General features: G+C 38.9%; 1 protein-coding gene across 6 annotated transcripts in view; it reads right to left on the bottom strand.

Moving 5' to 3' along the window:
- Nucleotides 1-15,731, bottom strand: part of triob (trio Rho guanine nucleotide exchange factor b) — a 195,610-nt gene that overhangs the window by 136,008 nt on the left and 43,871 nt on the right. For all 6 annotated transcript variants that reach the window (XM_017700847.2, XM_017700848.2, XM_017700849.2 and 3 more), the window contains one exon: nucleotides 941-1,015. In XM_017700847.2, coding sequence (XP_017556336.1) covers nucleotides 941-1,015 — 75 coding nt within the window. The remainder of the gene's footprint in view (nucleotides 1-940; nucleotides 1,016-15,731) is intronic.

Genomic DNA, 15,731 nt, shown 5'->3' with positions numbered 1-15,731 from the left:
ACTTTTCAGCGTTGTGGGATCTAAGCATTTACATATTAAGCCCTGAGTGAAACCCTAACGAAAAGAGAAAACATACACTCACTCTCATTTTTATTCATATCTCCACCAGGGACCTACAAAGACATCTTCTTGAGACAGACACTAATGATAACAGGGCAATTGAACTGGGCTGCAGGATCTGGAACTGCATGTTACCTGCCACTTGAAAATGAGCATTGCTCTAAATCTGCTTGCAAATTCTGTTTTTATGAAAATGATTTCCCCAAGTGGGAAATACTGCTGCTGTTGTACATTACATGTAGTAGCTCTTACTGGCTGGTTCTGTGGGCTTCCTTTTTAGAAGGTTCTCTGAATATTGTGCTGGTTCTTGTATTATTGCAGCCTTTGCAGACCAGTTAGTAGCCTGACACAGAAAGCTGACCATCTCTGCATTAGGAACAAAAAATTCTGTCAAATTTGACATTCAGATTGCTAATCAGATTGGATGCTAAGCATTAATTGAAAAACAAATACCTGAATACCTTTGGGATTAGTTAATGTGGAGTCTTTGATCCAGAACTGATTAACTATCAACAGCACCTGACCTCACTAATGCTCTTGAAGCTGAATGCAATCAAAAACTCACACAATGTTTCAACATCTATTGTAAAGCCTTCTCAGAAGAGCAGAGGCTGTTACTGCAGCAAAGAGGGATAAACTCACTACCAATAAACTGGATTTCGAAGGAATGCTGAGTGTCTACAAACTTTTGGTACATAGTGCATCTCATAAAGTGGTCAGTGAGTGGAAGTAGAAGGATAGGGTTTCTAATAGTGGACAGTAACAGCACAACAGCTCCTAGGAAACAGAAAGTGGTACTTGTTCTACCACAGCGATATTATTCAAAGTCACAGTATTCTCTTTCTTTTCTTCGTTTTTGGCTGTGTTTGCTGACACTCACCTGATAAGAAAGCCACTTTCTCTTTGAGAATGGGCAACACCTCAATGGCCCTCATCTCTTCATTTCTGTTGAACCCTACAAAAGAACAGAGGATTAAACAGAGCTGTTAGTCCACAATACGCACAAACAAGCTGAAGCGCACTCGCAAGTGTTCATCCACACACACAAACCCCAACAATCATTTCATGGAGTGACACACCCAGGTATGCCTTTAGAGCAGGCTCGTATATAAAATGATGCACTGTATTTGTTTGTTACATGAGAAAACCAGAGGACATGACCTTCATTGAAAATGAGAAAACCATGTTGCTGCTTTCCAAAGAAAAGCATGTATCTCCAAAACTCTAACTTTACAAGAGAAAGCTAAAACGCTCCTAACCTTGAATGTAAGCTAATGTAAATAGGTTTTATTTCAGTTAATTCAAGCTAATTTAAATAGGTTTTATTTCAGTTAATTCAGGAACATGTTTGTCTGTTCATGATGAAATTTTCATGCAATACAGAAGACAGTGGAAGCAGACAGTGGCCATGTTCAAATGACGTAGAAAAATAGAAGTCAACAAATTGAGTCTGAACAGATGTGTATCCGTCAAGAAGCCCGTACTGAGAAAAGAAAGAAAACCAGATATTTTGTGGCAAAACATCAAAATTGGAGTAAACTGAAAAGCTTTATGAACTGATGGAGTAACTTGGTTTATGAGAAGCCACTTCTAATACTGAAAAAACTTCTAAGACTGAACGCTGGAGGAAAAAATCTCTGCAGGTTTCTTTGAAAAACTGAAACTGAAAAGTGAAAGTCTTCCAAAGAATGTAAGCTGTAATAAAGGCAATGGGTGGACACACTAAATACTGAAAAGCCTGGTGTTATATGTAGTTGTTGAGGCCTCTATGTAAAATTCAGCTTTATCCTGATGCTAAAAAATGAACAGCTTCTTTCTCAACGGTCATTTTGACTGGAATTAAATTAATAAAAAAGGCTGACGTTTGCTCAGTACTGTAGATATTGTACTCCAAATGATCAGAACACTCCTACATTTAATTCATTTTACTATTTTTACTACAATTACTACATACCGGATATGAGATATCTACTTTGGCCCAAAATTCCCATTTCAGTAGTGAGGTTAGAGACATTGCTCCAACTGCCCCAGCTGGACAGTCAACTAGCCACTCCACCCCTCTTCTGTCCTGATTTTAAGCTCTCCCGCCTACTCACCAGATGGCATGATCTTAATACCTGAGGAAGAGCTGGAGAGAGTGAACCAGGTTTCTTCGTACAAGGTAATTTCGGCCCACTGAGTGTTTGACTCTTTGATGCGCATGTTAACACAAGGCTAATCTCAAAAACCAAGCAGCAAACTCATTTTCCCTCATTTCAGTTCCTGTGCTAGGGAGGCCACAATATTACCATATCAATCCCAGCACCACCCCCTCTTTTAAATAGCTTGTAGGCTGTTAAAGCTGCAAGTGAATCTCACAGGCAACTTACTAAGCAACTTGCTGTACATAATGAAACATGCTACATACTACACAATTTCAACAACAACGACATGTCACAAAATACAATATGAAGCGTAATAAAGCAAATGTATACAGTTAAATACTGTGCACTGCTTTTTAGAGGAACAGAGAAAAATATTTATATTTGACACCTATTTTTATAAGATATTAGCTATTTTATGTATATAATGAAACACAATGTGATTTCATGATGAGGCCACTATGTTATGGAATCCCCGGTTTTAATCTCCAGATTCTATTTGTGCAGGTATTACCACACTAACAGCGAGAAAACAGCAGTCAGCTAATTCATATCTAAAAATGGGCAAGGAATACTCTAAGAATGGCCACTTCACCAACATTAGGGCTGCACCAAAATCTCAGCCACCGAATATTTTCAGAATGTACCCACCACACAATTTAAGGTGGAACTTGTCCTACATTTTGACACTTACTTAATCTTTTTAAGCTATTTAACCTCTGAACATTCAAGGTTTATTTCATACAAAGGTGTATTATTCAGTTACTACAGGGACTTAATTGCAAACCAATGGAGATTAGTTTATAGAAGTGTGTAATAAAACTGTCGATGGGCCCATGGTTTGTTCAGGGGTTAATCTTTTTTTATTTTTTAATCAAAAATAGGGCCATGCATTTGGAGAAAAATATTAAATAGACCTATTTCATAAAGATTATAGCTTTTTACTTGTCAGCTTCCTATTCCAATTCAACGTTCCACCTTAAATCATGTGACAGCTACATTCTGGTACTTTTGGAGACCAACATGTAACTGCCGCACCATTTAAGGCGCAGAATGGCAAGATGGAATACGAAGCTGGTGAACACAAAGCAAACTTCAGCCTTGTTCAGTCTACACAGACGTATTCAAAAACCTGACCAGTAGCAGAGAATAACAGAAAACATCAGCCTTATGAAACTACTTTACAGTTTCTATGAGGGACTTGAGAGAAGCGTTTTATAATATCATCACATGTCGCACATCAAGAGGAGGTACAATGCAAGAAGTTCACAAAAGACAGCCAGAGTGCAAATGATAGACTATAATAATGGAAATGTCTTCGATGACCAACCACTCTCTGTTGTTGAGAGAGGAGGGTCCAGGAGCGAAGTGGCAAACCTTTCCTAGTCGTATATTATTGATGTTAATAGTAGGTCCTAGTAGCGGAGGGCATGTTTTCAGTGCAAGCACCCCTGGCCTCTCTCCCCACTATTGATTCCATTAGCTTAGCGGGAGAGTCAGCAGTAGTCAGGCCTGGCTGCCCATTACAATACATTATGTCAATGGGCTAAACTGCCCAGTGCTGGCTTGCTTCAGGGAAACAATCAGTTACTGCAGAGCATGCAGTGAAAAGGGAGGGTTGCATGTGGAATAGCAGCAGAAGGGACCCTCTGGCAGTGTGTAGCTCTGAGCTTGTGTGTGTGTGTAAGTTGTAGGAGCAGGGGGAAGGGGTGGGGAACAGAGGGACTGATCTCATCTCAATGCTCATGGTACTTTCATACTGTTCTGACCTCATCTAGATTCATTATATAGGCCTATATATGTGGGCTTCCTGCTATATCTTATTTTCACCAATCTCTGTCAAAAGACCTCAGGCATGTCATGCTACTGTGCAGTCTGCAGCAGAGGAGTCAGTAAGACACAAACTGCATCAAAACAGTGCCCTGCACAGGGGATCTGCACCACACACTGAGATCCTTTATGTAAAATCTGAGTCACGGACCACCGACAGCAACGTCAACAGATGACCATCTGACCTTTGCCCTGCAAGAAGAGCATGAAGAGGCTTAAGATGACACGGACAACCAGTAAAGCATGCAAGTAGCTGCAGTCGCATTAAAAATTTTGAACAACATTGAATTACACGTTTTGTTGCTTCTCTAAGTGAACAAAGCTTAACATCTTCTAAAGGGAATTTCAGCATGGCATTTTCCTGCACATTTTAGAGCACTGCTTCTATTCATTCGCTTAGTTTAACATCTTGGAAAAAATAAAACATAAAATATCAAATTAGGCCTGTCACAATTATTAGAAAATTGCCTGACTGTGATTATTTGAGATGAAAGCAATAATTTAGGCTATAATCATTTTCCAAAGTCATTAAATTTATACAACAAGCAGAATGTGAACTGAATGTGTGAGGCAAATAAATGTAAACAGATTAGTAAATGCATTCACTGAGACACATTATGGGACTGAAAAAAACATGTACCTGCTAACTTGGAGCTCTAATATGTTCAGAGAGGGGTATAAGTTTGTTGTTTTTCTCTGTAATGTTTTTAGCAAGTATGATAGCCAAATTAGTGCTCTATTTTGCCTTTATTTTGGAGCTTTGCTCAACTGACAACCCTTACGTTAGTAATCGGAAGCACAACGAGACAACCCACCGGTCAGCCTTGAGGCAGAGCAACTGAGGGCTGAGACAAAGACCCAACTTAGAAAGGAAACAAAAGGGGTTACGAACTAGACAAGGAACAAATTAAAAGGGAACAATGAAAGTAACCATGTTGCCAGACTAACATACTATGCAGCATACCACAAAGGGGATAATGACCATGCTAAGTAAAGACATAAAAGGATGACCAAAACTACAAGCTCCCCAAAACTGAAGACAAAAGCTCCCTTCTTTAATTTATCCCTCGCCCCTACCTAAACATGGAGACACACTCAAGAGATTTTATTTTTTATATACTTATGCTGTATAACAATTTTTTGAAAAGCAAAGACTCGAAACTTGAGATGGATACCGAGGTTAGAGCAATGTGCGAGTAGCAGCGTGAACTCAAGACTGTGCGCTGAGCAGCGTGTGAACCCCCCCTGGGTAGGGTGCCCACATCTGCTACCATTCAGCCCTAAATACTCAGTCCTGCCTCTCTGGCCCCTCCTAGCAGGTCGAGGTGGCCTAGCAGGTTGCCTGGACGTTACATGTGTAGTGTATCTTTTTGGGAGAACAACCGGTGTTAGTTACTAAGAAAGCATAACTAGGAAGGAAGATGGCTAATCAGACATTTTGGCCATTTTAGGCTTGTAATGAATAGATGCATACAATGAACAAGAAAATAATTTAATATTTATGATAATGAATCATCAGCTAAGATGTCACAACTGGACAGCCCTATGTTAAATGTGCCATGACTTTTGCACAGGCAACATTCTAATTTATTTTCCCTCCAAAGAATTCAGCATATAAACAATGTTTTTGCATTAAAATATGCAGAAGTGTGTTTTCTGTTATTTTACCATGGGTGCCCAGACTTTTGAAGACAACTGTATACTCTTTCTTGTGTTAGGCTCTAGGTCACTGATGGAAGGCCACCAACAAGCAAACATAAAAACACTGCAACTCAACTAAGCACAGCACATAAATCTCCAACCACTGCATCATGATGAACGGTAGGTCTTGTCTCGCTGTACAGTCATAAATGGCTAAGAACAAACAAACAATCACAATAGCTCGAGCTTTACTTTAGAGGCATAAATCATCAGGGCAATCTACGATATCTGAATCACTGAACACAGCTCAGCGATGTGATCAGCAAGATAACACCCCAGAGGATTCTCAATCTTCAATTTTCAGAGGCATTAACTTGCTGCCAGCCAGAATACAAGCCTGCATCCTGGTAGCTTTTCAGCCTCAGTCAAAACCCCAACACAACAATAAAATTAAACCAATAAATAAATAAACCCAGAGGAAAGAAATATTCTAAATCAGATCTCTTAATCTCATTTACTCCTGGACATGGTTGAGTTCCTTTTCAAATCAAAACACTGTCTCAGAAGGGATTTCATTAGTCTCAGACTCCTCTCACAACAGTTGACTCTGAATATTATTTACAGAAAAAACATGTAAGATCTCACCATTTTCTTATATACACACTTAAAAAGGTTCTTCAAGGTTTCTTGAGTAAAGGCAAGGGTTCTATTTAGAACCATGAGTTGTATATAGAAACAATTCATGCTTTTATCGTTTTCGGCATGATGAAATGGTTCTTTACGATGGAGAATGTGTTGTAAATGGTTCTAACACTTCTATTATTATAGGCACAATATCATAACAATAGCAGAACTCTATTTGCCACTATATAGAACTATTTTCAAAAAGGTCCTTTATAGAACCACATCCAACACATTCTCCAATCAATCTGAAGAACCATCTCACCATGCAAAAAACAATTTAGGCATGAAATGCTTCTATATACCACCTTTGAAGAACCGTCTTACAAACATCTCACACTTTTCTCATTCATAGGCAGAATTTCTCAAACTGAAATGCTTACGCTGAGTATAACTTAGAGAAAAGGTCTTGAGAAACATATCCTCCTTTGGCAATACTCAATTTAACAAATGATGAACAAATGGAAAAAAGATGGTGTTCTGCAACACTGGATCTTTTTATTAGTCCGACAGGCACAGAATACATACAGCCTCGCTATCCTGCTCACTTCTCTCTACATTATTAATGGTGGAAACTCTTCTGCCTCAGACTTTTTTGGCATTCACACTGATATTAAGTCTTCAGAAGAATGTAATGTTTATGAAATGGACAAATGAAAGCTGATCATGCCTAACTGTTATGCTAACATGGCTAACGACAATGAAAGCTGTAGGTTACAAACCAGCACAGCAATGAATCACGCAATGTACTTAGGGGCTAATAAAAGCAAACTGCTAGTTAACCAACTGCTAAAATACTACAAGCTGCCTTTTATTGTTTGTTTAATGTATAGACTGAAGCTCTAGTTGTAAATAAGGCTACACACTTATAATAGATGGTTCTTTAACAGGCTCCTTAGTAAAGGGAGTGGTTCTATTTATAACCGTGTGATCTTTAAAGAATAATTTCATGCTTAAATAGTTCTTTGCATAGTGAAATCATTCTTCAGATTGATAGAGAATGTGTTGTATGTGGTACTACATACAAAATGGTTCTACATAGCACCAAAAAGGGGCTCCTCAAACTTGACATCATAGCAATATACTCTTAAAAATGGTTCTTAAGGGTTCTTCAGTAAAGAAAATGGTTCAGTTCAGAACCATGAACGCACAAAAAAAATATCCTTAATATGATTAAATGGTTCTTCAGATTGATATAAGAATGTGCTATAGATGTTTCTACATATAACCTTTTGGAAAAGGGTTCTATATAGCACCAAAAAGGGTTCAAGCATAAAACAAAAAACTTTTTCCTAAAAGGAAAAGAAGAACATAGAACAATATAAAACACTCTCAATCAATCTGAACAACACTTCATGATGCAAAGAACCCTTAAAGGGTTCTTTGCATCATGAAGTGTTGTCTTCATGGTTCATGGTTCTATATAGAACCATTTCCTTTACTAAAGAACCCTTGAAGAACCATCTTTTTTTAGGTGTGATAGGATAAGGGTTTTTGGCGTTATGTACAACTATTTTCAAAAAGGTTCTATGTAGAACACATTTTCCTCAATCTTAATCCATTTAATCATGCAAAAGAACCACTTAAGCATGAAATGGCTCTACATAGAACTCATGGTTCTAAATGCAACCATTACCTTTCTTAAAGAACCCTTGAAGAACCATTTTTGGGTGTGTATGAAGATGGAATATCTTTTAATATCAGCATTTCAATCTCCAGGAAGCTCCGCTTTGGCCACTGCTACTTGATATTGCTGGAACGGTGTGAATGATAACACAGAGCTGTGCAGGCTGCTGAGATAAACTGCTGCAGTGTTAAGCGCTCTGAGTAGGTGCTTAATGGCCTCTATGTGAAGTGTGCAGATCGAATTGTGGTCATTCAATTAAAAAAGAGCTTTCCACTGGCTTACAAGTCCTAGTGTCTAAAGTTTTGTAAAGAAAGGTGCCTGTTTTACAAATATGGAAAGTGTCTACAGGCCAGTAGATTCAATTTCCAGACAACATTGGCTTGACTGACAGTCCCGCCACAACACCTTCATTGTGCTCAGAAACCCTCAAATCTGCTGCAATCAAGGCAAGATCAGACAAGACTAGGCAATACAGCTTCTGTATTCTACAGCTTCTACAACAGATCTCTCATTTCCTGACCTCTTATATCCAATATACTCATACATGCCTTGTGTCCTACTATTAATACTCTCTGATACGTTGCCAGTGTCTTCATGCCCAGCAGGTGCAACACACTGAGAACGTCTGGCGCTTGTGAGATACAGCCATGTGAGGAAAGTGTCAATCTGTCTGACAGACTTTGATGTTAGGTTACCTCAAGAAAGCTCAGCTCTCTTATCAGCAGAGGTTTCAGTATGTCTTATATTACATGTGTGTCAAAGTGGTTTACTTTTTTTGTTTTTTTTAGTTTTTTCAGTCTAACTTTATATTCAGAACTGACCCCAGTCTTGTCATCTATGCTAAAATAATGTCTTGTCCAGTGTGGTTACAGACCGCTTAGAACTTCCATTCAAAAAAGATCAGGCCGTTACCACCCATGACCATGTTGATGTTACAAAAATCTATATGAGGGAGCTTTTAGGGGCATTAAACTCTTCAGACGTCTGGTTCCTATCACCACCAGTGTGAATAATTCTACTCATGTTTCTCTAGAACAGAGCATTTCACACCAAACCACTCTGAATGGCTTAACTATGCAGACAGGTTGAAAATTTGGTGGTATTCCCCTTTAAGCAGAAACGATTCTCTACAGTTCAACTTAAGCGAATGTGTTCATTTCAGGAGCTCAAGCATGGCTCAACAGCTGAGGGAAAACTGGTGCTTAACAGCAGAGGTCTAATAATGTGGACGGACAGGAACATCACACTGGACTCCAGAGCGTAATAATCAGCTCGCTCAATTACAGAGTAGCCAGAAACACTTAACCATTAGCACCACTAGGCACTGCGTGTCTGCAGATTGTTCTCACATATGAGGCCTGATCAGTGAATATGACAATACTGAGGTTTTTTGTCCATATATATCTCAGTGTCCCATACCAAAAAGAAATATGTCAAGTATATTTATCAAATGTATCAAAATGGCCCAAATTCCTTTTTAGAATATATTTTGAAACAATGCATTTGGAATGTATCTCCCGCAGAAAAAAGCACCACATGTATTTCCTTTCAATATGGGATATATAGTGCAAACGTCTTAAGCACTTGAGAAAATTCTATTTTAAAATGTACTTATTTCGGTCGTAAAATGCTTGTTTGCTTAGAAAACAAGTAATATAATACAAATACATACAAATAACATTAAACGTCTAATATACTTCATTTCTCATTTAACCTCAGATGTAGTTAATAAGTCAGAACATGTTAATTGTCCAAATTTTGTTCAGCGCTGGATCTACAAAGTTAATGTTGCTGATAAGCATTGGAAGTCAATAGGCACTCAAATCTTTTTTGGCCCAACAGTTCTCTCCACTAAATCAACCCCATCCACATCTTCATTAAGATCACACAGACTTGTCGGCCTGACTAAACGTGAACTAGAAGAATGAACAAACTTCCATTGTGTAGCTGAACGCTGTGTAAATGAGATTTTTTGCCCAGTTATTCCTTTAATAAGCTGTGATTTCATGCATGAGTGTCTTTTTGTACCAACACTGCATATATTCTTTGGCCCAGATGTTTCCCTTAAAGGCTGGTGCCCAATAAAAAAATTTTTTTAGAAAACTAAATAGAATACAAATACAACAGTGTAATGTAGGTACGTAGCATGTGCCAATCAAAAATGTAAAATATACTATTTCAGCATTCACAATAATAAGACTGTGTAGCAAAATGTCATATATATATGTGTGTGTGTGTGTGTGTGTGTGTGTGTGTGTGTGTGTGTATATATATATATATATATATATACACACACACACACACACACACACACACACACACATATATATATATATATATATATATATATATATATATACACACACATACACTACACACACACACACACACACACACATATATACACACACATATACTTACACCTCCTGACACAACCAGCTTTAGCTACACACCTCTCAGCTTGTCTGATCTGAACCTTCTGTATTCACATCAAAAGGATGGATTGACAATTTAAAAACCCTCTTAATCCGTTTAATTTCAAGTCAAAACAGTGATTAGGTTATGCATTTTAGGAGATACATCAGAGATAATCAAATATAAATCAAATATAAGATAATCCACTTGCATTAAAATGAAAAGATACAGATGAAATGGGGCTCCTAACAACCATGCAAGACTGGGTAGACCACCAACACTGACCAATTCAATGATTCAACATCACCGAATTGGGATTACTTGGACGTCCGAAGCAGAAAATGCAACAAACTTCTAAGACTAAACTTTGGAGGTGCGGAAAGTTTCCCTGCCAAGCAAGTCTCCTGAAAAGAATATAAGCAGTAATAAAGGTAAAGAGTGAAAAAAGCTATTTAGTTGTTGAGGCTTCTGTCTAATTTTTTGTTAAATATGTTTACTGATGGTTTCCTTGTGCTGAAAAAATATAAATGCAGTTTTGACTGGAAACAGTAAATGAAAGGCGGTCTCTGGTTTCACAGGGTGCTGTAAATCCATTCTAAAAGTGCATCTCCAGAGAGTCACACCTTAAATGTTATGTTTTGTCTTGTAAAACATAGATATATTCACAATAGTAGGATATTTTTAAACCTTTAATGACCGAAATGAAAACATCTCACTAGTGGTGGAGGTTTATGCCACTGAGCAGCGTTTGAGGGGGAGGTCTTTCTACAGCGCTGTATGGCTTGGCACGGCAGTCAGGAAACGTGGGTGTCTGGCCTCATGCTCTCTCTCCCACCCTGGCCCCCACTCTAATCATGTTGGGATGGAAACTTTGGCTGTGTGTATGTGCCTGTGTATTGGCCAGCGCAAGGCTGGATTTCCTTTTTTTGGCTCGGGTCTAAATATAGCGCAGCCTCAGAGGTAACGATGTGCCATTTTCTCAGCTTTGGGGACTCTGGATAAGCAGGCCAGAGCCTTGGCCAGGTCTCTGAGCTACCAGCCCACTGCTCATCTCATTCTGTCAGCCCCCATCAATCTACTTGGAACAGGGGGAAATGAGAAGCAAACATCCCTGGGCCTGTTTTGATGGTTCTGTGTTAATGGGTGATGGGTTATCTGAGTGGAGACAGCTGGTCCTAAGTCAGTTTAATTAAAAAATAATGTGAAGTAGAGAAGCGGGACCTGCTACAATGTAGCACATCTGAGACATCACTGAATTAGGAAGCTAAAACAATGCAATGCGCAATCAAAGAGCAAGACTGCCCCCATAATTTGCCCTGATTTTGAATGACTGGCCAATACATTTCAAATCTATTATGATGGCCTCTACTAGAAATGCATGCTATTGACAAAGTACAACGTGCCATAAAGCTGTTGTGATGACATTATGAAATGCAAATTCATGTTTATTGACACTATACAACATTAATGACAATATTCTGCACAAACAATATGCATTTTCCCTCCTGCGTTTTGATTAAAAGATCATTACTGTTACCTATTCTTTAAGTGATTAATAAGAAAAATGACAAAATCACTATTTGCTTTTGAGCAAAATAACTAATGAGAACACAACCAGCTTTTTACAGCAGCGGTGTCAAACTCAACCTCTAAAAAAAATCTCTGCAAATCCAAATGGGTCTGCTGTGTTTTTATTTCATTTTACTTAACATTTCGCCATTGTTTATTCATAATATGCCAAAACTGCAACAGCAAAATGGCCACTGAATACTTATTCAAAAATAACACTAAATAAATTGAACTCTTAATTATCTAAATAGTTTTGGGTACAGCAGCTCAGGTTAAAACGGTCTACTAATAATAGAAAATTTTAATAATTTTGCAAGCCAAATAGGACTGTTCTAACAAGGCTGTTAGAAAACAGTCAAGACAACCTGAAAAGCTATTTATGCAGGCTCTAAACTCCCGTTACGCCACTACCAGAACAAAACTCTGTTTTTTTTAGCTTTGTATTGTTTTTTAATTAGTTAAAGTGAAAGCTGCTGCTGTTTCCACGCTGCAAAAACACTTTGACTAACACACCAATATAAATGGTCACAAACAGAAAAAGCCTCATTAAATGAAATTTACAGGCTAGTAGTTAAGGCTAGAGTAGTTGTCAATCTGTGCACACTCCTGAAGCCAAAGCTTTGCCAACAGCATCCTGTGACCACTAATAAAAGACTCGAGGATGACCAACACAAACTGTACAGCAACAGATGAGCTACTGTTTCTGACTACAGGGTGGACCAACAAGGTAGGAGTGTCTAATAGAGTGGACAGTGAGTAGATACAGTCTTTAAAAACTCCAGCAGCACTGCTGTGTCTGATCCACTCGTGCCAGCGCAGCACACACTAAAACACCACCACATCAGTCTCCTTGCATTGCTGAGAATGATCCACCACCCAAGTAATACCTGCTCTGTGGTGGTCCTGCATACAGAGCACACAGAGAAACAGATGGACTACTGTCTGTAACTGTAGAACTACAAAGTGCTACATGGTGAGTGAGTTGATACAATAAAGAGTGAAGATACAAGGTAGGTGTACTCAAGGAAGTGTCCGGTCAGTACACATACATAAAACGGGTAATACACAAACAATCTGTGAGTAACATGAATCACATGCAATGGAAGTTAAGTACTCTTACAATCAAATACCAAGTACATTATATACAGTACATACATCTAAAGGAGTGATCAGCAAATATACATGTAAATATATAACATGCATATTACATTAAGTTAAGAATACAGTAGAGGACAGTAGGAAAGGTGGTGCTAGCCAAAATGAAAAGTTATTTTAGCACAGTAATTCAGTAAAATATTTTTATAGGCCAAAGCCATTTTACTGCTTTTCATGTATTTTTGAAGGCCTGAGCCTTTTCACTTATTCTCAGGGACAGGAACTATCTGAATGCTTTCACGTTCATCATTACGCTGCTAAAAGTGCTTTCCTCATCTGAATACAAAGCAAAATAATAAATACCAGACTTCATAGTCTGCTTGAAGCTTCAACCAGTGGTTAATTAGATGTGGGTTGGATTGCAAGGATTACACAACATAGAACAGAGTTCCAACTCACACATTTCATGCTTCAGTTAAAAAACCCACACTAAAAAAACAAATGAACTAATCTTACAACAGCTTTTAATTTCTCTTGAATTAGCATTGAGTATCCATTTTCCCCCCACCCCAGCCCGAGATGCCTGAGAGTGGTGTGTGAGCTCATGCCAGCTCGTTTCTCTCACACATCAGCGCCTCTGAATGCAGCCAGCACCTAGCATGAGTTACAGCTCCCCAGCCTCTTCCCTCCATTTCTAGCCTGTGTTATTCCCCCTCACCCCGGCCTCTTCGCTGGCAGCCTTTACCGCTCCATTCCCATATCCCTTTTTTATAGCTCTTGTTCACAAGCCTTGATTGCTTGTTGTTTTACAGCATGACGGCGGCCAAGATGCAGCCCAAGTGTCTCCCTCAGGGGCGGCTCGGTCAGCAGGTCAATACGGGGTTACAGTCTTAATACATCCACTGGAAATTATATGGGTGGCGCTGAAGCGAAAAGGCCCCCGCCCCCAAAACATGATTTCATTCTGCAGTGCCATCCTTGTGACGAACTGCCACCCTGACCCTCAGCCACAGTCCACTGATACTCCATCAGAAAGGGACTGAACAAGCTGGCTGATCAGCATGCAGAGCCAGGCCTTAACACAGTTTCAAGCCATAAAAACCTGCATGTACCTGCAGGCGTCAGTATTTTGAGTTGTGTAATTCAGTCGCACTACGGCAAGCTGAAAGAGTTAGGTATGCTGCTGTATGGTGAAACCTTTCTTCTAGAAAACTACTGAACGGCCACCTGCAGCCCGGAGAATCTGCTGCAGAACATGATGCAGTGCAATTAGCAGACAGTAAAAACCTGACAAAACGGCAAATGACAGGTGTTAAAAAAATGGCTAAAAAAATGAGATAATATTGAAGCTGGCTACAACATCCTGCTTTTCTACTCAGAGCTATCTCACCATGGGATTGCAGGAAAAAAACAGTTGCCATTCTAGGAAACCTTATTTAAGATTCCTTTAAAGTGGTGGTGATAGCACCCAGGGGTCACAATGTCTGCAACGCATACACAGCCATTTTATTTACTGTCCATTAACCACCAGAGAACCTACGTGTTTCTGCTGAGTTTGTATATGTAATGCTTCCCACACATAGCCAATCCAACCACACTCTAGGTCTGAAAGTATCCGGACACCCCTTCTAATTAGAGAAATCAACTTCCTTAAAATATAGACATTACTACAGCAAAGGGTCATCGCACAATGCAATGCATTAGCTAGGGGGGGTATAAAGCCCCATAGCATTGGGCTGTGAATCAGCCAAACTGCATTTTATGATGGAGCACCAACCTTAGGAAATGTTGGACTGGCACTTATGATTCAAAATTAATCACCCATCGTCAGTAAGGTACTAATGCTCTTGTGGCTGAAAGCAACCAAATTCTCACAGTAATGTTCCAAATTCTAGTTTAAGGCCTTCCAAGGAGAGTAGAGGCTGTTACTGAAGTAAAGGGGTACAAACTCTCTATTAATACTCTTGACGTCAGAATAAATACTGGATGCCCAGATGTCTACACATTTCTGGACATTGAAATGTAGTCAATATACTGTCTATCAAATAAAGCACCATATAATTCTATTCCAAACTGTTTCCTACTGTTATAAATAAACATAACACACAGTGTCACTGATGCAAAGCAGCATTCTTTTCCCTGTGGTCACCTCAACAACATATAGCTTCACTTTAAAAGAAGTGTATGTTTATCTGATTTCCATTGTTACAATAATGTTAGTTTCTGCTAGTGCCTCTATAGGATTTTCCATGTTATCCCACTGCCCACTACTTATGCCTTATATGAACACTGTGAATTCAGATATTCATCCACTAAAAAAAATAAAATGTTGTCTTTGCACATTATGTATTTTCTCACAATGTCTATGTACCTCTTCACCATGAATGGATTTTTATAAATATACCAAAACCTTCTCACAAAACTATTGTAAAACAATGTCTCGGGCATCAGGGAACTTCCTGTGAAATGAACTTAGAAACTCTGTAGATGTCTGGTTCCTATACCCACCATTGTATAAAATTCTGACTCAGTAAGTTTCTTTTGAAGAATGAATTTCACACCAAAAAGTGGTAAACAAACTCATTCATTTCTGCCCTGCTAGAGAACAAACAGCTGGATGTTCCCTCTAGAACATCCCATCTGCCACTACACTTCAAGGATGATTACAGGTG

Source organism: Pygocentrus nattereri, chromosome 3 (assembly GCF_015220715.1).
Source record: "Pygocentrus nattereri isolate fPygNat1 chromosome 3, fPygNat1.pri, whole genome shotgun sequence".
In the NCBI taxonomy this organism is placed as follows: Eukaryota; Metazoa; Chordata; class Actinopteri; order Characiformes; family Serrasalmidae; genus Pygocentrus; species Pygocentrus nattereri.
The sequence above is the reverse complement of the archived record's forward strand: the minus strand, read 5'-3'. Positions and strand labels throughout refer to the sequence as shown.